The sequence below is a fragment of the Periophthalmus magnuspinnatus genome, chromosome 10, assembly GCF_009829125.3.
Source record: "Periophthalmus magnuspinnatus isolate fPerMag1 chromosome 10, fPerMag1.2.pri, whole genome shotgun sequence".
In the NCBI taxonomy this organism is placed as follows: domain Eukaryota; kingdom Metazoa; phylum Chordata; class Actinopteri; order Gobiiformes; family Gobiidae; genus Periophthalmus; species Periophthalmus magnuspinnatus.
Window position 1 is genome coordinate 12,766,499 of NC_047135.1, and position 23,049 is coordinate 12,789,547.

The 23,049-nt window shown below is 41.1% G+C and overlaps 1 protein-coding gene across 1 annotated transcript in view; it reads right to left on the minus strand.

The window, feature by feature from the left end:
• The window catches only part of glra1 (glycine receptor, alpha 1), a 184,333-nt gene that overhangs the window by 69,928 nt on the left and 91,356 nt on the right, over positions 1-23,049 (minus strand). The window contains exon 6 of the mRNA XM_055225069.1: positions 16,726-16,949. Coding sequence (XP_055081044.1) covers positions 16,726-16,949 — 224 coding nt within the window. The remainder of the gene's footprint in view (positions 1-16,725; positions 16,950-23,049) is intronic.

Consider the following 23,049-nt stretch of genomic DNA (forward strand, 5'->3'; position numbering starts at 1 on the left):
AAAATAACATTAGCTCTTTAAAACTCAAAACTCCATAAAAACAAATAAACCAAATCTTATACATATTAAATACATAAACCCTAAAACCAAACACCAAATATACTAACACTCAAACCATTTAAAATGCCCAACATGCTTCCCCTACACATTCCCTGCCTTGGTCCTGTCCCGGAACCTTTTTAAGGGAGCTCATTTCCCTGGGGTCCTCTTTGATACCTGGACACAAGGAGGTGGAAAGTTAAACATTTTTAAAACACAATTTCACTAAAAACCCTACAAATTACATAACACACTTAAAAACATTCTCAAACAAACATTGCACTAATATTGCACATATACAATTTTATTAATTAGCTAATTAGCTTGTCCTCTCTCCCCTCCAGGTTGCGCAGCTTCATGTTCATGTTGCTGTGTGCTATTAAAGTGTATGTTCAATTTAAAGTGCATATAGTAAAAGGTGCTCTTAACCTGGTAACAAATGGGCTGTTTGTTACATTTCCCTCATCCTCTTGAAAAGGTGAAACCTCAGTCTTCAGCCATTGTGGACAGACAGTCCTCCACCACGTTGGTCTTCCAAGGTTGGTACTGTACCGTAAAGTTGTAAGTCTGAAGAGATAGATACCAGCCTGCTATTAGCGTCCGTCATCTGGTCCAACCACTGGAGCGCACGACGGTCTCCAGAGGTGAAATGATGTCCTAGCAGGTAGTACCTCAAAGAGTCGATGGCCCACTTCATAGTCAGACACAGCCAGTCAAGTGAAGCTGCCTATCAAGCAGCTTACGACGAAGGAATACCACTGGTCTCCTTTCTCCATCCTTCTCTTAGAGGACCGCCCCTAGTCCCACCCCCTAAGTGTCAGTCTAAAGGATGAAGAGTTTGTCAAAGTCAGGGCTGTGCAGGACCGGACAAGTGCATATAGCCTCCTTCAGGTCTGTGAAGGCTCGATCACACTCGGCTGACCATCGCACCTTGTTGAGGGCAGAGTTCTTGGTGAGGGTGTTCAGGATGGCTGACTTCTCAGCAAACTGGGGAACAAACTTTCTGTACCACCCTACCAAGCCAAGGAATCCATGGACCTTCCTCTTGTTAGTGAGCACAGGAAATGAGCGGATGGCCTCCATCTTCTGTACCTGTGGCCTTATCCTCCCATAGCCAATGGTATACCCCAGGTACGCCACTTCCCAATGGGCCATCGCACATTTGCGAGCGTTGATTGTGAGTCCTGCTGCCCAGATTTTCTGTAGGACTTCCTGGAAGTGGTGGAGATGTTATTCCCAGGACCTGCTGAAAATCACCACATCGTCTAAGTAGGCTGCAGAAAACTCTGAGACGTCTTTCAGCACAAAGCCTTTGGAAAGTGACTGGTGCCCCCTGCAGGCCAAACGGCATCACCCGGAACTGGTATAAAGCTAATGGCATCAGTTCTCAAGCTTCAGGTGCCAGAGCCAACTGCCAGTAGCCCCTTGACAACGCACTCCAACAGGTCATCAATGTGTGGCATTGGGTACGGGTGAAAGTTCAAAATTGAATTCAGGTATCTAAAATCAATACAGAGTCAAAGAGAACCATCCTTTTTTGGCACAAGAACAACTGGGCTACACCATTCACTGTTAAAAACTTCAATAATGTTAAGGTCCAGCATCAGTTTAATTCCTTTTGCAGCACTGGTACCAACCGTTTAGGTATCCGGTAACTCCTCCGCCTCACCGGAGCATGTTTTTTGAGTCTGAGTTTGTGCTGCACCAGTGACGTGAAGCCGGGGGTCTCTTGGAAAAGAGTGGGATCAAGCAGATGTGCTGTGAGGGAGAAAGGTGAGAGGTAGAGGTCAACAGCAGCTGGCTCTGTGGCAGAAGTGGGAATGAAATCTTTGAAATGAAATGTCAGTCACTTCCTCATCCTTCACAGCATGCACCAGAAGTTGCTGTGAAGGCTCTTGCCGAAAAAGTAATTCTTTCAAAAGATTTACATGAAAAACCTGGTGCTTTTTCTGTCTTTCTGGCATATACAGTTCATAGTTAACTTTGCTGATTTGTCTTGTGATCTCATAAGGTCCGTGCCATTTAGCTAGCAACTTGTTCTCACTAGTGAGCAACAGTACCTTCTGACCAGAGATGAAGACTCTGTCCTTTGCCTTGCGATCTTACCAGGTCTTTTGCCATTCCTGTGTGCCCTTTAAGTTTTCCTGAGCCAGGGATGCCATTGCCTCAAGTCTCTCTCTCATCTTCAGGACGTAGGCCACAATGTTGTCTCTTTCCGGCTCTGTACACTCCCAGTGGTCCTTTAGCAGGTCTAGTGGGCCCCTCACCTGGCATCCATATAACAGTTCAAATGGTGAGAAGACAGTTGATGCCTGTAGGACATCCCTGTTGGTGCCACAATCTAAGAATTTATTTGGCTACCGTGACCCTAGAGAAAAGTTGCGGTAAACAATTGGCAACTTGTTTGACTTTTATAGGGAAAGGCCTTTTGAAGGGAAAGGCCTCAGGATAACAGGTAGCATAGTCACATAACACCAAAATGTATTCATTTCCTGCAGAGCTTCTCTTCAAGGGGCCCACAATGTCCATGCCATTTTTTTTTTTTTTTTTTTTTTTTTTTTCAAATGGGGTGCCAATAATTGGTAGTGGTTGTAGTTGGGCTTGTGTCACTTGTTTGCCTGAGGTTAACTGGCATCTTTTACAGGATGTACAAAATTTGGACACCTTGGCATACATTCCTTGCCAAGCAAAATACCTATCAATTCTTCTAAGGGTTTTCTGGAATGCCATGTGACCTGCCCAGGGAATGGAGGGTCCTATTTCCATTACCCTCTCTCTCTGAACTGCTGGATTCTATCAGTGGGCTTGACTCTGGCTACTGTCAGACTGAGCAATTAGGTCAGGAAGGGTTGGAATGTTGTTCCCTAGAATAACCCCATAAGGCACGTTTTTGGACAGGGCTGCAGTGACCAGGTAAGTTTGTTTTCCAACAGTTAAAATCATCTAAAAAATCAATCATCTCTTTAAAAAATGGAAAGGCTTGTGGCCCAGATGGTTTTCCTGCAGAGGTGTATAAAACCTTTGTGGACATTTTTGCTCCCCTGTTAACAAGAATGTTTCAGCTTGCGTATGATGCGAAGAAACTGACAATGGCAATACAGCAATCCATTATTACATTAATACCAAAAGAAAATAAAGATCTTGAAAATCCTGCATCATACAGGCCATTATCAATTCAGAACACAGATTCAAAAATCCTAGCAAATATTTTAGCAATGCACCTGAATAAAGTGATGCACAAATTAGTTCCCTGTGATCAAACTGGCTTTATCCAGACACGGCAATCCTGCTCCAATGTACGACGGCTGCTTGATATTTTACAGTACGTAGCATATAAACAAGAAAAGGCTGTGGTCATTACATTGTTCACAGAGAAAGCCTTCAATCGCGTTGAATGGATGTATTTATTTAGAACACTTAAGGAATTCTTATTTAAGGAAAACTTTATCAATTGGATTAAATTGCTCTATACAAATCCACAGGCTGCTCTTTTAATGAACGGAACAATGTCTGAAACATTCTTGCTGGAAAGAGGCACCAAACAAGGGTGTCCACTTTCTCCTCTTCTGTTTGACTCGATTATCGATCCACTGGCTGAATGTATAAGAATGAACAAAGAGATCAAGGGCATAGAAACAAATAACAGCTCTCACAAGATATCACTCTATGCTGATGATGTTCTTTTATTTCTGAACAACCCTACAGAGTCTATACCTTCACTTATTAGGACTATTGAGGAATTTAGCTAATTCTCAGGCTACAAAATTAATTATGAAAAATCACTAGCCCTTCCGATTGGAAATATAACAGACAGTATAACATGTTTTCATCCGTTTAAGGTAACTACAAATGGGTTTAAATATCTTGGCATATACTTTTCTACAGATTTAAATAAGTTAATTAAAAATAATCTTTTACCTGCAACTGCAAAGATTAAAACTGACCTCCTCAGATGGACAACTCTGTCATTATCTTTGATGGATCGGGTAGCAGTTATAAAAATGAATGTTCTTCCTCGCTTGCTGTATATAATACAAATGCTACCTACATATATCCCTTCTAAAATCTTCAAACAAATACATAGTGCTATAAGAGCATTTTTGTGGAACAACAAGCGACCTAGAATGGACCTTCAAAAACTCCAGCTGCCCATCCAGAAAGGAGGCTTTGGAATTCCAAATTTCCAATTCTATCACTGGGCATCACAATTAAAATTTGTTACAGAGTGGGTTAAAAAAGGCCTATTCTGCTTTCCCGACTTAGAAGGAATTGGCTTAGATAATGAATAGCTAGAATATCTCCCCTTTTTATGTTTCGAAAAAGTATATGCTAATATTAAAAACAATTATATTCTTTAAAAATATCTGCAAATCTCTTAGTGCTATCCGTAAACACTTTAGTATTGACAAATACTCATTTTCAGCACCCATTGCTAACAATCCAGATTTCCAACTCACCTGTACTGATTCTGGCTTTAGAGAATGGAGGGAAGCAGGCATCACAAAAATATTAGATCTCTATGTAGATGATTCTATAAAGTCATTTCAGCAATTAAAAAATGAATTTAATCTCTCACAAGTCTTTCGATAGGCTTGTATATTAGATATAAACAACTATACTCGAGAAACAAAAATGCTTAACATTATCATGTATGCTGCACGTCTTTCTATACTTCAGGTATGGATCCAAGAACAACCTCCCTCCCTCACTCTCTGGCGTGAAAAACTCTTATCAATTTTGCCCTATGAAAGGCTCTACAATACCCTTGAAGGAAAGCTAGACTCTTTTGTTAAGGACTGGTCGCCTCTGAGTGACTTTTTAGGCCCAGAATGGCAGACACTAACACATATAACACAGGTATAAACTAAAAACTAAATGGGCAATAGTTTTCCTGTGGTTTTGTGAAGTGAATGTGAAGTGGACCAGATTACGGATATATTATGTTATAAAGGCTCTTACTGGTATGATATTGTCCCCCTTGTGTGTGTGTGTGTGTTTTTTTTTTTTCCCCCTAACATATGTGTATGTGCATTTACGCGTGTGGGTGTGTGTATATATATATATATATATATATATATATATATATATATATATATATATATATATATATATATATATATATATATATATGTGTGTGTGTGTGTGTGTGTGCAGTGTTGGGCATCTTGCTTCAAAAATGTAATTAGTATAAGTTACTTCTCCCGAAAAGTAACTGAGTTAGTAACTCAGTTACTTTTTGGGAGAAGTAACTAGTTACTAGGCAAAGTAACTACTCCGCGTTACTTATTATGTTAAAACAATAAAAACACAACAGATGTGAACCTTTAACATTTATTTCACTTTAACAGATTGCAATTATATTGCATTTGTTTCCAAGTAAATTATAGAATGTATCAAAAATAAAAAATATATATATAAAACATTTCATTTGAAGTGCAAATAAATCAACATGTCACACAATTTCAGATGACTGTACTTCAAGTATTTTCTTCATTAAAATAAACAATAACAATAAAGTGCTTTCAGTAAAATACTGAAAAGATTCATTACCATGTTTTGTAAAACTAAGGCATTCAAATGTAAACCTGTAATAAAATAATACAAAACCTTTAAGCTTCTCTGGCCACACATTGTGATTCTCATTATTCAAATATTAATCACCTCTGATCTGAGCCTGTTCCTCTTTGGAGAGAACACAGTCACGTTTCTGATCAAAACACAACTCGGACCCAATCAGCTATCAATGCATGTGTGGATAGGACATCATTTCCCATCATGCATTACGCGTTTGTAGTCCATACAGGCGACCGCAGTCTGTGGAGAGCTGCTGCGCTCGCCTCGTTCAAAAACTTCCCGTTACCGGCGCACAGGTTACGTCAGAGCAAGTCTGTGGCATCTTGGACACAAAACTAACCGGCATGCACCGCGCACCGATCGACGGCGTCGTACCTGCGCCCGCCTCATCTCAAACAAGCCTTTTATCTCAGCCCAGCCTCCTCTTTCACCACAGAAACACAACAGCGTTGCAGCTCCTTGGCTGCCAGACTCTGATGAAGAGCAGAGTGAACTCAATTAAAAGTAACGCGCCACATTTTATTGTCACTAACGGTAACGGCGTTAGGACGCTGGGAAAAGTAATTAGTTAGGTTACTCCGTTACTGAAAAAGTAACGCAGTTAGTAACGCTGTTATAGTTTAACTCCGTTATTCCCAAAACTGTATATATGTATGTATATGTGTTCCTGGCTATATATGGGTTTGCGTATATATAATATATGTATGTATATATACTTTTAATTTTTACATGTATGTATGTGTGTAAATATATATATATATATATATATATATATATATATATATATATTTCTTTTCCTTTTTATATTTGTGTTATTATTAGTAGTGAAGGGTATGTCAAGTAATAAAGCTTCTAAGTTGCATTACAAATGCATATATCAAAAATATGGAATGCATATTGATTGAATAAAGTTTCTTAGGGGCATCACATATACATATATATCTTTTAATACTGAAATCATATAAGTTTTGAATATTATTATGTAATCACCATTTTTATACTGAATTCATTTATTCTTTGAATGTTGTATCTTTTTGGAGGTCGTCTAACAAGCGCCATACTAAAATTTGAACACCATGTACTAACACTGAAATTAGGTTAAAGGTAACATCGTAAAACGTGAATTATGGGAGACAGTTGGTGCTTTGCAGAAACTCTTTTAACCGAGTTAAGGCAACATTGTAGGAGGTGAATCATGTCGTTTGACAACTACCATGTTTGTACTAGAATTGGAGCATCTTGTACTAATACTGAAACTATGTTAAAGGCAACATTGTGTGATATGAATTGTGGGAAACTGTTGGGGTTGTGTAGACGCTCCTTTACAGGGACAGAGCGGTCGGATGAGACTCAAGGCCGGAAAAATAGACTGGTGCGGCCCGGAGAGATGAGCGAGGCCGGAGGGAGGAACCTGGGCGTCAACCTGCTCAACATAATATTTGCATATTCATGTTTCATGTTACATTTTTATGTTACGGGGCCAGGGAAAGGCAGACAGACTGCTTGCTGCACATACGAGGGATAGATCATATGACCCCGGGTCCTGTATTAGATTGTAACTGTCAGGGGAATAAAATTTTGAGATTTGAACTGATCGAATCCAGTCGTCATTTTGATAGAACACGCCTAACAGTAGGTATGTATTCAGTTTGTTATTGTGAAATATCACACACAAAAAAAAAAAAAATCACCTCAGCTGTAGGGTACCAGTGCTCATCTCCAAGTATGCAGATTAGAGGGATCTTGTCTTGAGAGGTGGAACCAAACTAGATAAAGCTCCTGTCTGAAAACAGCCTGAATCTAATAGAGCTTCTTGCCGGTGGCCACTAACAAGGACTGCTGTTAAACGCCGCTTCTGCTCCTCTGTCTGCACTAATGCTGGTCTAGGTACAGAACATAGCAAAGATGGCTTGGTTTTAAGTGCTGGACAGAAGTGCCTTGTATGACCTAGCTCATTGCAGTTATAACACCTTACTTCCTGTGCTGGTGTTTTAGAGAAGGGCTTTTTAGCTGGATGGGACTGTTGGTGGAATGGAGATGGCCTACCACTACCATTACCCTGACTAGGACCAAACCTCCTATCACCCCCAAAGGACTTACTTGGCTGTACTTGGGGAGATTCTCGGCCGAAATGCTCTGGTCCCTTTCCGAGCTGCTGTAAAGACCTCGGCTAGACTGGCAACTTCCTCTGTGTTGAGCTCCCAAATCCAAACCTCCAGCTCAGGATTAACCATCCAAATAAGAATAAGTGTCTGAGATGGTTCGGATGTCTGACTTCTCTGGTTGTATCCATCTGTAGAAAAGTTCCTTCAAACGTACATACAGTTCTGAGGTGGCTCATCTGGTTCAGTCTTCAGAGATCTGAAACGGCGCCAATAAGTCTCAGCCGTGATCTCATACTTTGCCAGGATGGCTTCTTTCACGGCGGCTGAAATGGGTTTCCTCCGTAGGGTGGCCGGGCGCACCCTTAGGGATAGGGTGAGGAGCTCGGTCACACAGGAGGAGCTCGGAGTAGAGCCGCTGCTCCAACATGTTGAGAGGAACCAGTTGAGGTGGCTCGGGCATCTGCTCAGGATGCCTCCTGGACGCCTCCCTAGGGAGGTGTTCTGGGCATGTCCTACTGGGAGGAGGCCCCGGGGAAGACCCAGGACATGCTGGAGGGACTATGTCTCTCGGCTGGCCTGGGAACGCCTTGGGGTCCCACCGGAGGAGCTGGAGGACGTGTCCGGGGTGAGGGAAGTCTGGTAGTCCCTGCTTAGACTGCTGCCCCCGCGACCCGGCCCCGGATAAGGGAAGAAAATGGATGGAGGGATGGTTTCTTTCACCTTATGGTAGTCTTCGGTGTCCGCACAGTCCATTAAAACATAGGCATTTCTGGCTTTGTCTGTGAGAAGAGGGACTAAACGGTCCACTTCTTAAATGGCCAATGTGACACTCGGCCCATTCTCTCGAATGTGATGAGGAAATGCTCAATGTCATCCTCTATGGTCAGTGGCAATACCTTTAGTTCCTGCCGGGGCCTATAGGTGTAATTGTCCTCATCATCTGTTCCTCCTGCATGGCTTTGCAGCTCTGCTCCTGTAAAGTGCTCTTTGTCCCCTTTTTTGTCCTGTGCCACCTGGGAGTCCATTAGCCATTTCACCATGCCCACCAGTTTCTCCAAACTGTCTTTGGAGCCACTTGCCAGAGCTTTCTGGTGGTGAGTAGACTCCATTCCACCTTGGTCTTAATTTCTTCTCCGCCGTGTCGGCATTTTTTTCATCTCACAGCGGCAAGGACACAATTCCCTCCACACTAAGCCCTCCACCTAATAATAGACTCCATCCATAACATAATAAATATGTCCTTAGAAAATGGCTACGTTCCTCAGTCCTTTAAGTATGCTGTGATTAAACCCCTTTTGAAAAAACCTAATCTAAATCCTGATGAACTAGCCAACTATAGACCTATCTCTAATCTTCCCTTCCTCTCAAAAATTCTAGAACGGGTGGTGGTGAAACAGCTCTGCCACCACCTGCAGGACAATAATATATTTTAAAAATTTCAATCTGGATTCAGAGCTCACCACAGCACAGAGACTGCACTGCTTAAAGTAACAAATGACTTAGTACTAGCTGCTGATAACGGGCTGGCTTCAGTCCTGGTCCTACTGGACCTCAGTGCAGCGTTTGACACCACTGATCACAACATTCTACTGCACAGGTTAGAATATGACATTGGAATCAGAGGGACTGCCCTCAAATGGTTTAAATCCTATCTATCAGATAGGTACCAGTTTGTTAGTATAAACCAGAGCACCTCTCCCTGTTCTAAAGTAGCCTGTGGTGTTCCACAAGGATCTGTGCTTGGTCCAACCCTATTTACTCTGTATATGTTGCCATTGGGTAACATTATCAGAAAACATGGCATTAATTTTCACTGCTATGCTGATGACACTCAGCTGTACTTATCAATGAAACCAAATCAGACTGATCAAATAGATAAACTCAGTGCCTGAGTGAAGGACATCAAAACCTGGATGACCTTGAATTACCTGCTCTTAAATCCTGAAAAAACAGAGGTCATTGTCATTGGTCCCAAAGGTCAAAGAGATTATCTGTCGGACCAGATAATCTCACTCGACAATGTGAGTATAGCTTCTAGCCCTACTGTAAAAAATCTTGGAGTCCTATTTGATCAAAATCTCTCATTCACAGCCCATATAAACCTAGTTTGTAAAACCACATACTTTCACCTGCAAAATATAACTAAAATTAGACATATTTTACCTAAAAACGATGCTGAAAAACTCATCCATACATTTGTTACTTCCAGACTTGATTACTGTAATTCTCTGCTCGCCGCCTGCCCCAAAAGTACTATAAGGAGCCTCTAGTTGGTCCAAAATGCAGCGGCCAGAGTCCTAACAGGAACTAAATGAAGAGACCACATCAGTCCTGTACTAAAATATCTGCACTGGCTTCCTGTCGAGCTTAGAATCAAATTCAAAGTCCTCCTCCTGACATACAAAACCCTAAACGGTATGGCCCCATCCTATCTGCAAGATGCTATTGTTCCGTACCAGCCAAACAGAGCACTCCGCTCTCAGAATGCAGGACTATTAGTGGTTCCTAGAGTGTCCAAAAGTACAGTGGGAGGGAGAGCATTCAGTTACCAAGCTCCTGTGCTATGGAATAAACTCCCTGCTGATGTTAAACAGGCCCCCACAGTCTCTGTATTTATGACCAGGCTTAAAATTTTCCTCTTTGGTATAGCTTATGACCAGGTTACTTAGTGAGGAAGTTAGGGAGTGACAATAAAACCCGGGAAAAGATAGGCTGCAGTAGGAGCTGGGGGAAGTATGGCAACCTGAGCACTATCCTCTGCTTCCTCCTATTTTCTCATCAGCAATGCTATTCACATGTTGTCCCCTGTCCCACTCCCCCTGTGGAGCGTAACTCTTTCAGATGCCCCGATGACAACTGGACCCTCTCCTCCTCCCCGCCTGGCCCTCCTCTGCCCCCTCTCCCTCCTCCTCGCCTGGCCGATATTTCTTGTTTTGTCTGATTTTCCTGTTGTTTGATTTTCCTGTTTGTTTTTGTGTGTAGGCAGCACAGTGGCTAAGAAATATCGGCCAGGCGAGGGCCTGGCCGATATTTCTTGTTTTGTCTGATTTTCCTGTTGTTTGATTTTCCTGTTTGTTTTTGTGTGTAGGCAGCACAGTGGCTGAGTGGCAACACTCATGCCTCACAGCAAGAAGGTTTGGTTCGATCCCCGGGTCGCCCAGGCCTTTCTGTGTGGAGTTTTGCATGTTTCTCCCCGTGTCTGGATGGGTTTCCTCCGGGTACTCCGGTTTCCCCCATCAACCAAAACATGAACGCCATTCGAGACAACTGTTGTTGTGATTTTGGGTGTTACAAAAGTAAAATGAATTCTTCAAATTTCAATTAAATTGATAAGCCTTGTTTTCCATTGGTTCACTTTGGAGCATGTTGGTATGGTCTAAGAGAGTCTCCACTGTCTCAAGTAAACTGCACTGCCTGTTAGAGGGGTCTGTAGTGGACATTTCAGGGTACTACCTCCCAGAGGGGTCGGGGTTGCATGGGTGTGACAGGTACCCTTTAGCTAGCTATAAAGAGCGAAATGATTGGATAAGGGAGAATGCAAACTCAGAGGGAAAACAGGACACAAAAAAACAATATAAATAAATAATTCATAAAAAAAGTATCATTTCTCACCACTTAATCTTGTGATTAGAATTTCCAGTGATGGCAACTAATACCTTGAGGCGGTATGCTTCGCAAACCAAATCTAGTGCGATAACATCAGCTGTTACCTGTTCATTGATGCACGCCACACTAGACAAACCCGCTGCCTTACATAAAGAGAGGGTAAAACATGGTGTAGAGATGCAGAAGAGAATTAAATGCAGAAAAAGTTAACAAAAAATCAACTTAAAGCCGCAAGCGGCGATGATGGCCCTCGCCCCCCGTGCGACCGCCCGGGGTGAGCCTCTGCCCCCCTTCACACAGTTTCTATAGCGCCGTGTGGCCATTGCATTACAATGGCGGTCTACGGCGTTGAACCGGCAACCTCGTGCATAATACAGGTATGTTCTATTAGACTTTTTTACCCCTTTTGAGTCCCACAATTATCTCATCAAATTTCATGCCAAATTTCATGCCAATCAGACAAAGTTGTGTCTTTTACCTGTACTGTACAGAGGTCACTGGCCACATGCTCATAATGGTTCGCTATTCAAAGTTTTATTCTGCATCAATAATTAGAATTTGAGCTTTTTAAGCTGATCCATGTGTCTGTGAGAGGGAATCAAAGAAACAGGAAATGAAGGTGTTATTCAGCGCAGGCGTACAGGCAAACGCCATGGAATTTGGAGAAAACGTGGATGTTTTTTGAAAACCCATGTGTCTGGATGTGGCATGTGAAATCTGAGCTCATTTGGACCAAAAACCTGAGACTAGATAGGTTTTGAAAACACTCAGCGAAAAAACGTGCCAAATTTTTGATCCAATATGGCCAACTTCCTGTCCATCATAGGGCAGTGCGTCCATTCATTTTTATGCTTGTCTCACTGTGTTTTACCACTGCTCTGATGTTTGTGTGTGCATTCTAAAATTTACAAGCCTCCTCTCCCATAGCCGGTCGATCCTATACCTATATGTGGGACTTTTCGTTCATGTTCAGGGGGTGAAATATGTGATCGTTTGAAAAAAAATAAAATTAAAGCCGCAAGCGGCGATGATGGCCCTCGCCCCCCGCACGACCGGACTTAGACCTAGGACTAGAGAGGTTTCATTTGCACTTAAGTGAAAGTTTCAATCCAATGATGAAGTCATACTTTGAGGGCCTGCTACATGTAAACCGTAAGAAATATCCACTAAATGTGGATGATTATTGACAAACAACATGTGTACATGCTGTATGTGGAGTTTTAGGTAATTTGGATGAAAAACCTAGGACTAGATAGGTTTCATTTGCACTTAAGGAAAAGTCATGTAGGAATTTAAATCCAATGATGACGTCATATTTTGAGGGTGTCCTATTCATGAACCATAAAGAATATCCCCAAAACGTGGATGATTATTGACAATCGACATGTGTACATGCTGTATGTGGAGTTTGATGTAATTCGGATGAAAAACCTAGGAGTAGATATGATTCATAGACATGCAAGTCAAAGTGCCAAGTGCCAATTTCTTTTCAATTCATTGCGCCCCTGGTGGCCAACAGTGGAAAATAACCCATGGCCATAATGTAATTTTTTGTTTCTTCTGAGACCATGAATTGATTCCCCAAATTTCACAGGAATTGGATAATGTTGGCGTTTCACCCCTATGGTAGGGGGAGCTATAGTGTTCATTTTGATTAAAATTAATATTGCATTCCATTCATGCCCCAATCACGCATATGTGATGTGAATGTGAGCTCTGTAGGGCAATGCCTATGGTTGTGAGAGGACATAAAAAAACAGGAAACGAATGCCTATTTCGGCGGCGGTGTACGGGCGAACCATGTGGAATTCGTGGAAAACGTGGATGTTTTATGAAACCACATGTGTCTGGATGTGGTATTTGAAATCTGAGCGAATTTGGACCAAAAACCTGGGACTAGAAACATTTTGAAAACACGCAGCAGAAAAAGATGGCAGATATTCGATCCAATATGGCCGACTTCCTGTTTGTCATAGAGCAGTGCTTCAATTCATATTTATGCTTATCCACCCATTTTCTATCACTGTTCTGATTTTTGTGTGTGTTTTCCAAAATAAACCAGGCTCCTTTAGGGGTGAAATTTTAGGTGGTGCCGTCGAGTCAGGGGGCATGGGACATTTTCCCGACACCAATTTTATGAAATTTTTCGCCAAGCCGGTCGATTCTATACCCCCATGTGAGACTTTTCGTGAATGTTCAGGGGGTGAAAAATGCGATTGTTTTAGCGGAAAAACGAAGAACAATGTTAATATGCAGTGTGGCCCTGGGCTGTGTGGCCCTGACTCCATATGAGAGGGGTCTGTGGCTTTGCACCAGCAACCACATACATAATACAGGTATGGTGTAATTGACTTTTTTGCCCCTTTTAATGCCCACAATTATCTCCCCAAGTTTCATGCCAATCGGACAAAGTTGTGTATTTTACCAAATACTGTAGGGGGCGCTATAGTGTTCATTTAGATAACAATTAATAGTGCATTCTATTAATACCCTGATATCACATGTGTGATGATAATTTCAGCTGTCTAGAACTATGTATGTGCGTGTAAGACATTTTTAAATGATTTTTTTTTAGTATTTGCGCCCCTGGTGGCCAACCATGGAAAATGACTCATGGCCATAATGTAATTTTTGGTTTCTTCTGATGCCACCGATTTATTCCCCCAAAATTCGTAGGAATCCGATAATGTTGGCGTTTCACCCCTAAGGTAGGGGGAGCTATAGTGTTCATTTTGATTACAATTAATAGTGCATTCTATTAATGCCCTGATATTACATGTGTGATGTGAATTTGAGCTGTCTAGACCAATGCATGTGCGTGTAAGATATTTTTCAATAATTTTTTTTTTTGGAGTCTTTGCGCCCCTGGTGGCCAAGTGTAAAAAATTACCTATGCCCGTAATATTATTTTTTTGGTCCACGTCATGCCTCCAATTTATTCCCCAAATTTCGTAGGAATCTGATAATGTTGGCATTTCACCCCTACACGGTTGACTTTTTTGTTCAGTGTGATGAGAGGAATATGTGTACCAAATTTCAATGATCTATGACACAGTAATTATTTTTCATCCTTGTTAACCAAAACCCATGTATTTCAAAGAGAAATGTGCAGTCAGATCGAAAATTTGAACAAAATGTATATTAATGCCGGGAAATAGGATACTGCATGTGTGAGTTATGCTCACTTTAACACGTCAAAATATTGCTTTTTTCTTTGATTGGTGGCCACACCCACATTTTATGATGTAGAAAAATCCAAGATAGTTTCCTGTAATCCCACATGTGTCTAGTTCATTTTCACCAATTTGCAAGTTTCTTGAATGAAAATCCAAGGCGCAAAAAATCCAAATGTGAGAGGTAAAATTTTGAAAAAATGGGGTTCCGCCCACAATGGCCGACTTCCTGTAGGGTTTAGGGTGGGGTCATAATATAATTTTTTTCTTGTCTTGAGATGTTCTATGTTTGTACCAAATTTCATTTGTCTATGATGAAAAAGGTCTCTCATTGCCGCAATGTATTTCAAATTTTGAGGTGGCGCTATTGAGTCATTCACCAATCTTGAATTTTAGGTCCAATAAAATTGACTTCAGAGGGTCAAAAGTGAATTCAAAGTCGCGAGCAAAATAATAATAATAATAATGGAAACGCATTTTCCACCCATTATTTTTCTCCTAAACCATAACAGCTACAGTCATGTCAATTTCTCACTTTGTGCCCCATCACAAAGAAGGCCCCTGTGAATTTTTTCACACGTCCACGACAAATCGATTGTCTTCTATGAATTTTTGAAAATGAAATTTTAAGAGGGCGCTAAAGAGCCATTTTGTGAGAAAGTGCCTTGATTTGCATATCATTGCGTTCAGCTCACAAATGTGCATAAATGCTGTATTAGCGTTTTCCCAACAAAAAATGTGTGAAAGAGAATTTTTTTTTTGAAATATTCCAAAATTTGCGATTTTGTTGAAAATTCACCCAGACCATATTCAAAGTCATAATCAAAATGTAATTGATAAACTTTAATCACACATGGGTTTAGTGGGATTTGGCCAAATTTGACGTGTTTCTGATAAAAACTGTGCGAGAAAATGTCCTGAATGCGAGGGTGTGCACTTTTGTCATTCCCGGGTTTGATCCAATATGGCCGACTTCCTGTACATTTTAGGGCGGGGCCACAATATCATTTTTGTCATGTCCCGACATTTTCTATTTTTTGATGTTAGCGTCAGATTTTTACTTTGACTTTTTTCCGAGTCGGGCTCCCATTGGCCCCATGAAAATCAAAGTTTGAGGTGGCGCTATCGAGTTGTCTTTCGTTATTTTTTTCTCGGGATCTTTTGTGACAATTAGAGCTCATCGAGTTCTAATTTTTGACACCACTCACTGCCATGTCGGGGCGTGTTTACTATTTGATTTTTGCCATTTTCCATGCTCCGGACGCGGTTTTAATGAGTCCCTCGCCAGGACGGAGTCCCAGGCTCGGGCCTAATAATGGAAACGCATTTTCCTCCCATTATTTTTCTCCTAAACCATAACAGCTACAGTCATGTGATTTTCTCACATTGTGCCCAATCACAAATAAGGCCCCTGTGAATTTTTTCACAGGTCCTCGACAAATCGATTGTCTTCTATGAATTTTTGAAAATGAAATTTGAAGAGGGCGCTAGAGAGCCATTTTGTGAGAGAGTGCCTTGATTTTCATATCGTTGCGTTCAGCTCACAAATGTGCATAAACGCAGTATTAGCGTTTTCCCAACAAAAAATGTGTGAAAGAGAAATATTTTTTTGAAATATTCCAAAATTTGCGATTTTGTTGAAAATTCACCCTGACCACACCCAAAGTCATAACCAAAATGTAATTGATAATCTTTAATCACACATGGGTTTAGTGGAATTTGGCCAAATTTGAAGTGTTTGTGATGAAAACTGGGCGAGAAAATGTCCTGAATGCGAGGGTGTGCACTTTTTTCATTCCCGGGTTTGATCCAATATGTCCGACTTCCTGTACATTTTAGGGCGGGGCCATAATATCATTTTTGTCATGTACTATTTTTTTATGTGAGTTTCAGATTTTTACGTTGACTTTTTTCTGAGTCGGGCTCCTATTGGCCCCATGAAAATCAAAGTTTGAGGTGGCGCTACTGAGTCGTCTTTCGTTATTTTTTCTCGGGGTCTTTTGTGACAATTAGAGCTCGTCGAGTTCAAATTTTTTCAAATTTTTATTTAATCTTTTTTTTTAGGCTGGAGTGTAGAGCATTTGACCAGTGTGAAGCTGCAAGATAGGGGGCACTCACTGCACTGCAGAGCAGGGGCAGAGCATAGAGAGGGAACATAGGGCTGTGACTCCATACAGAACTACTGACACAGGATTTGAGATATGCAACATGTGTATTTTGTCCCTCACCGTATACTGTAGAGCACATTCCCGTTCTTGGAGATGCGCAAAAGCTTGTTGTCGGTGGTCACCTCGTGGAAGTTGGCTCCTTTCTCATTGGCAAAGAACAGATCAGGTTTCCAGATGGAGTCCAACATGGAGGGATCCAAGTCCAGGGAGTCATCAGGATACTCACTGTAGGCCAAACGAGGATCGTTCCACTGCTGACGAAGGAAGATATTCACCCGGTAGTCCTAAAGGAGAGGTATACAGGGGAGAAGGAGGGGTAGAGAAGGAGGGAAAGTGAAGGATTTAGGAATAAAACTCAAAAGAATACTTATATCTACTACTGTGTCATTGCTGTGTTTCAGATGACATCACAACCTTCTACAGGCCTTTACCCCTTTTTTTTTTTTTTAACAGAGTGAAGATTGCATGTTCTCCTTATGTCTAGGTTACTTGACAAGCCAGAACCGCACACTCTGGCAAAATTTTACATAGATATGTGGATCTGGAACTGTATCCTGTCTTCTTGATTCCAGTGGTCAGCGGAAACATGGCTTAAATGTAAAAAAAAAAGGTGAAAAAAAACAAAAACATTGGACTGACAGACTGAAGATTTCTGCACCACACTCTTATTTATCTCAGGTAAAAGAAGTTATATATTTAGTTCTGAATGATATGAGAGTTATGGAGAAGAGATCCTTCTGCATTTGAGAGACACGTGATACAGATTAGCAGCTATGGTTGGATCGTCCCAAGTTAGGACAGAGGTTTTTCACGCTCTATGGTCCTCTTTCAGAGCCTTCTTGAATGTAGAACGTAGAGGGGTCTGGCTGATTACTCAAGTGTCTGGGTGGGTTTTCTCCACGCAGCCCATCAAACCAAAACATGCACAATCGGTCAAATCCTCCATCTAAGATAGTCCTGACCATGACTAGCTCAAGATCTGGAGATGGATTCCACTGCTCCTGAAAAGTTGAACCCAGACACTCAAAGATGGTTCAAACGCAGACACATTTCCCTATGAGGACAATAGAGTGTACATTAACCTCTTTAATGTGAAATCTATTTTACAATGTAGTCACTGTGGATCTAAATCTCTGACACGCAGACAGTCCTGAAAAATAAAAACACAAAAAACAAAAGCAAAAAAAAAAAAAAAAAAAAAAAAAAAAAAATATATATATATATATATATATATATATATATATATATGACATCGATGACATATATATATATATATATATATATATATATATATATATATAATATATATATATATATATATATATATATATATATATATATATGTTTCCTGTTTGACTACAGTCTGGTGTTTAAATTACCTGTTTCTTAATTGGCTACAGACTGGTTTTAAATTATATCTGTTCCTTGATTGGCTACATTCTGGTTATGAATTACCTGTGTTACCTGATTGGCTGCAATTTGATTTTACATTGTTTCTGCTTTCTGATTGGCTGAGTCTGGTTTTAAATTATCCCTGTTTCCTGATTGGCTGCAGTTTGGTTTTAAATTGTGTCTCTTGGCCTGAAGGAAGAGAAAGGGGAGGGGTGGTGGCCAAAAGAGAGAGAAAGAGAACAGAGAGACAGGGGAGAAAGAGCATGACGGAGAGAGAAAAAAAAAGGTGAGAGACAGGTGAGAAGGAGAGAGGGCCTCAGAGAGAAAAAGACAGAAAGAGGAGAGAGAAGGAAGAAGAAAAAAAGGGAGAAGAAAGAAAAGAACTTGAGAGAGATGGAGAGAGAGAGAAAGAGGTGTCTTTTATATGTGCGGTCGATTATTCCTCGCTACACAGGCTGCAGGTGTCATTAAGAGCAGAGGACCAGAAATGCATTGTGGGAAAGAGCAGAGCCCGACCTCACTGTGTGTTACGGAGTTTATCCTCCATCTTTACAAAATATTACAGAGACATGTGTATTACACTGTTAGTGAGATTATAAGGAATGTGAAAAATTCACCATCCAAAACTTTATTATGGTTGTAGCTACTACATCTACTACTATTACTATTACTACTGGTGACCACACCAGCTACTACTGCAACTACCTCTACCGCTTTTATTACCATATTTTACGGACTAAGTCACACTTTTTTTCATAGTTTGGCCAGAGATGCAACTTATTCTTAGATATGACTTATATGTTAAATTATTAAAATATAAAATTTCACATCTGCGTTATTGTCACACTGACAACTGGCACTCTAAGCTTGTGTACCAGTTTGACAGCCACATGGAAGCGGCACTTCATCTATTTCGAAGTTGTTCAGAAGTGACACTGAGAATGAAGAATTCAATGGATTTAGTGATTTGGAGTGAGATCAAGAGTAAACTTGTTAGCTTGGTTGCGCTTGCTCTGGTGTGTTTGTAATACTTGTAAGAAAATGTACTTGACTCGTTTTCTCTTATACATTTCATATTTCATTTCCCCTTAATTATTCTTCTTCTTAGTCTCGGATTTTGTAAAATAAATTTCCCAAAAAAATGTGACTCATAATCCAATGCGACCTATATGTGTTTTTTCTTCATTATTACACATTTTTCTGCTGGTGTGAATCAGGTCGTCTGCAAATGATTTAGCGCTAGGTTCTCCACAAACATGAGGTGCGAAACAGGAGAGGGGCAACCAGTGTTGGCCACGCCCCAGCCCTGTCACGAACGGCTCTGCTCACCAACCCCCGCGGGCCGGCTATCCTTGACCACTCAAAGATCCAGAGTGCTACAGTATCATCACGTTTAAGGGGGATTCTGACTTAGAGCGTTCAGTCATAATCCCACAGATGGTAGCGTTGCCCGATTGGCTCCTCAGCCAAGCACATGCACCAAATGTCTGAACCTGTGGTACCTCTCACACTGACCAGGATTACTATTGCAATACACATCATCAGTAAGGCAAAACTAACCTGTCTCATGACGGTCTAATCTCAGCTCACGTTCCCTATTAGTGGGTGAACAATCCAACGCTTGGCTTCACAATGATAGGAAGAGCCATCATTGAAGGATCAAAAAGCGACGTCGCTATGAATGCTTGGCCGCCATGGGGTAACTTTTCTGGCACCTCCTGCTTAAAACCCAAAAAAGTAAGAAGGATCATGATACTCCGGAGCAATTTATAGTCCGGAAAATACGGTAGTGCTACAGGTCTACTACAACAACATTGTGATTACGACAACTACCAGTACGGTATGATTTCTACCAACTAGATAGACCAACTAACTCCACTATGAGCAAACCAGTGAGAAATAAAACGCTGTGCCTCACATTTGACACCAGTATACTGTTGTTTGCCAAAGAATGCCACCTTGTTTACCTGTGCAGGTGGAGTGTGCACAGGTGCGAGCTTCTAGGCAGGTGGCAAGAAGGAGGGAAGCCGGAGCGGCCTGGAGATCTTAAAATGGCCTAACCTGCTAAAAACAACTCTATGGAATGGCCTCAGGGATCTGCCTACAGTGCTTCAAGAAATGTGCATCTTTCATTTGTTAGATTTTGCAAATGTTTACTGAGACATTTTGGGCCTTGGCAAATCCAGCCCCACCTCCACATGGTGCACTATGGGCATCATTTTGTTAAAGCATTTAGTATCCCTTGTGGTGGTTTGATGGCAAACGGAGCTCTGGCTGTAGGAGCCAGCGGCTTCTGCAGTACACCAGCCAAACACACTTGCCTAAGTACACCTTGGAGAGAGAAGCGTCAAGTTAAATTGGACCATGTAAACAAATTAGAAAAATACATTACTAGTGCAAATCTTCTGAGTGATCCACTTCTGGATTGAACAGCAGACCAAGAGATGTGATGATGGTCACATTTTTGTATAGCTATTTTCCACCTTCAAGGCACTCGAAGCTTTACATCAAGGAATCACTCACCCATTCACACACACATTCATACTCCAGTGTACACAGACACTGGGGGCAAGGTGTGGTTGAGTGTGTAGCCGAAGGACACAATGACAGTATTCATCTGTGGGAACTGGAATTGCACTGCCAACATGTGAGTCAATGGATCTAACCAAACTACCACCTGAGCTACCTTTATGATTACAGCCATTTATGCCCCAATATATGTCAGTGATCCTGAAGATCAAGAAAGTGTACCTACTGCAAAATCAATAAGCTAAAGTATGCAACAGTATGCAGCAGATGTCCACCTTGGTGATATTAATGTTTTATTGATTTTAATGAAAAAAGCAATGAAGAAGTTGTTGGCAGCTATACCTTCTACTATACCTACTACTACAACTACACTGCTTTTACTTATTTTTGATGCATAAACAACAGAAAATACAGGACTTTTTTTTCCCATTATTCTTGTTTTCAAAATGTTGCCAACACGTCAGTCTGGCATTTTCAGACTCCATATTCCTCCTGGACAAATGACTGTGACCTTTGTGAAACTCCTCCCTCTCCTCAGATGGAGAATATGATAAATACTACAGAATGGAGCCAGAATGGAGGAGCGGCCATCTTGGGAAGGTAAGGCTCAGCTCATCAATCAGAGCATTAGCCTGACAGCATTAGCAAAAGGCCATCAAACCAGAACTCAGACAATAGATAATGAAAAAGTTAATAAAATAGGTTAAAAAAGGTTTTAAAAAAATAACATAATTATGTATCTAAAGACCTGTTCACGGCAAACATAATCTCCTGTCTGAACTGGTTAGGGTAAGATTTTGCAAATGGTGGTGATAGAGGAGAGAGAAAGAGAGGCAGAGAAGATGAGCACAAGGATGAGTGAAGAGGGAAAAGGAATAGAGAGAAAGAGAGTAGAGAAGATGAGAAGATATGGATATAGACAGAGGTTGTGGACGTTGTATCGTTTTAGGAAACATCAGTTGAAGTCATAAAAATATTTCTATCACCATACTCTCCCTGAAATGTATGGGAAATACTGTCAGAATATTGAAACTACTCAAGACAGGATAATCCCCATTTATTCAATCCTCTATGGTTCAAATTGTCACCATGTTGTTTTGGTTCATTTGCCCCTCTGTGATTGGTTCACTCAGGCCCTTTCACATTAGTGGGAGCATGTCAAGAGTATTCTTTTAAGCTTATGAACTCACAACTATCACTAGAATTCATCTTGTTGTGCTAGGTTACTTCAAATTTTCTCCAGCAACAAAAATAAACAAAACAATCCCCAGTTGTGCCATTAAATGTACACAGGATTAATACTGAACGACAAAAAATATAGTTCCATCTATAATTGATTTCATGATAAGTATAAGGCAGGTCCGTACTGACACTGACTCCCCTGAGAGAGTGAAAGTGCTGAGGTTTGAGTTCAGGTGAAAATTTGAAAATGGCCTCACATCACTCCTCTGTCTGTGAATGTAACTACTGTACAAGAGAGGGAGAGAAGGGGAAAGAATGAAGAGGAGAGAGTGGGAGGAAATGAAAATCCTCACTTGACTCCAACTCTACTCTCCCTGTATCTAAAGTGTGGGATATGGAGTGAGAGAAACAGAAGAAGAGAGTGATGAAGGGGGGTTGAGGAGAAGAGGGGAGGAGAAAGACATGCTCTTCACCTGAGTCCTGCTCTGTCTGTATGTAACTACTGTCTGGAGTATGAGAGAGGGAAGGTGGGAGGGCGGAGAGAGGGAGAGGAGGTGAGGTGGCAGGAGAGAGATGGAGAATGGAAAGAAAGAGACAGAGAGGAGAGGAGTGTGAGGGCTGGAGAGACACATTCCTGTTGCATTTGTACATGTAATGAGAGAGGGAGGGAGAGATAGGCGAGAGAGATACCCTTGCTCTATCTGTACATGCATCTATGGCAGAGGAAATGAGAGAGAGGTATGTATTTGAAATTTGAAAGAGTGAAGCAGTAGAGAGAGAGGAGAGCGAGAGATACTCATTACATGAACCCTGCTTTATCTGTACATGTAACTATGAGGGAGAGAGAGAGAGAAAGAGACAGAGAGAGAAAAAGGGAGAAAAAAGGAGAGAGAAGGAGCTGAAACAGGATTACAGTGTTCCAGTGGGATTCTGATTCTGCAGCAGCACGTATATCTGTTCTGTACCTGTCTGTGCTGAGGACCAGACCCAATGTTCATCCATACTGTCACACCCAGACTACCTCCACTACCTTCACCACTCACTGCTTCTGCTAATGTATCTGTTGTTAGCGTAGTTGTTAAAGAGGGGATATTTTATTTCTATGGGGTGTTAACTGCTAACACATAACATATGTAGATCACCATATTATTCTGAAAATGCTATATTTGCTGAAAAAAAACATATTAACATGTTTCATAACTCTCTCTCTCTCCCTCTCTTTTTGAACAATGCAATAACATGGTAGGAAAAAAACAAAACAAAAACAAAAGCAAACAAACA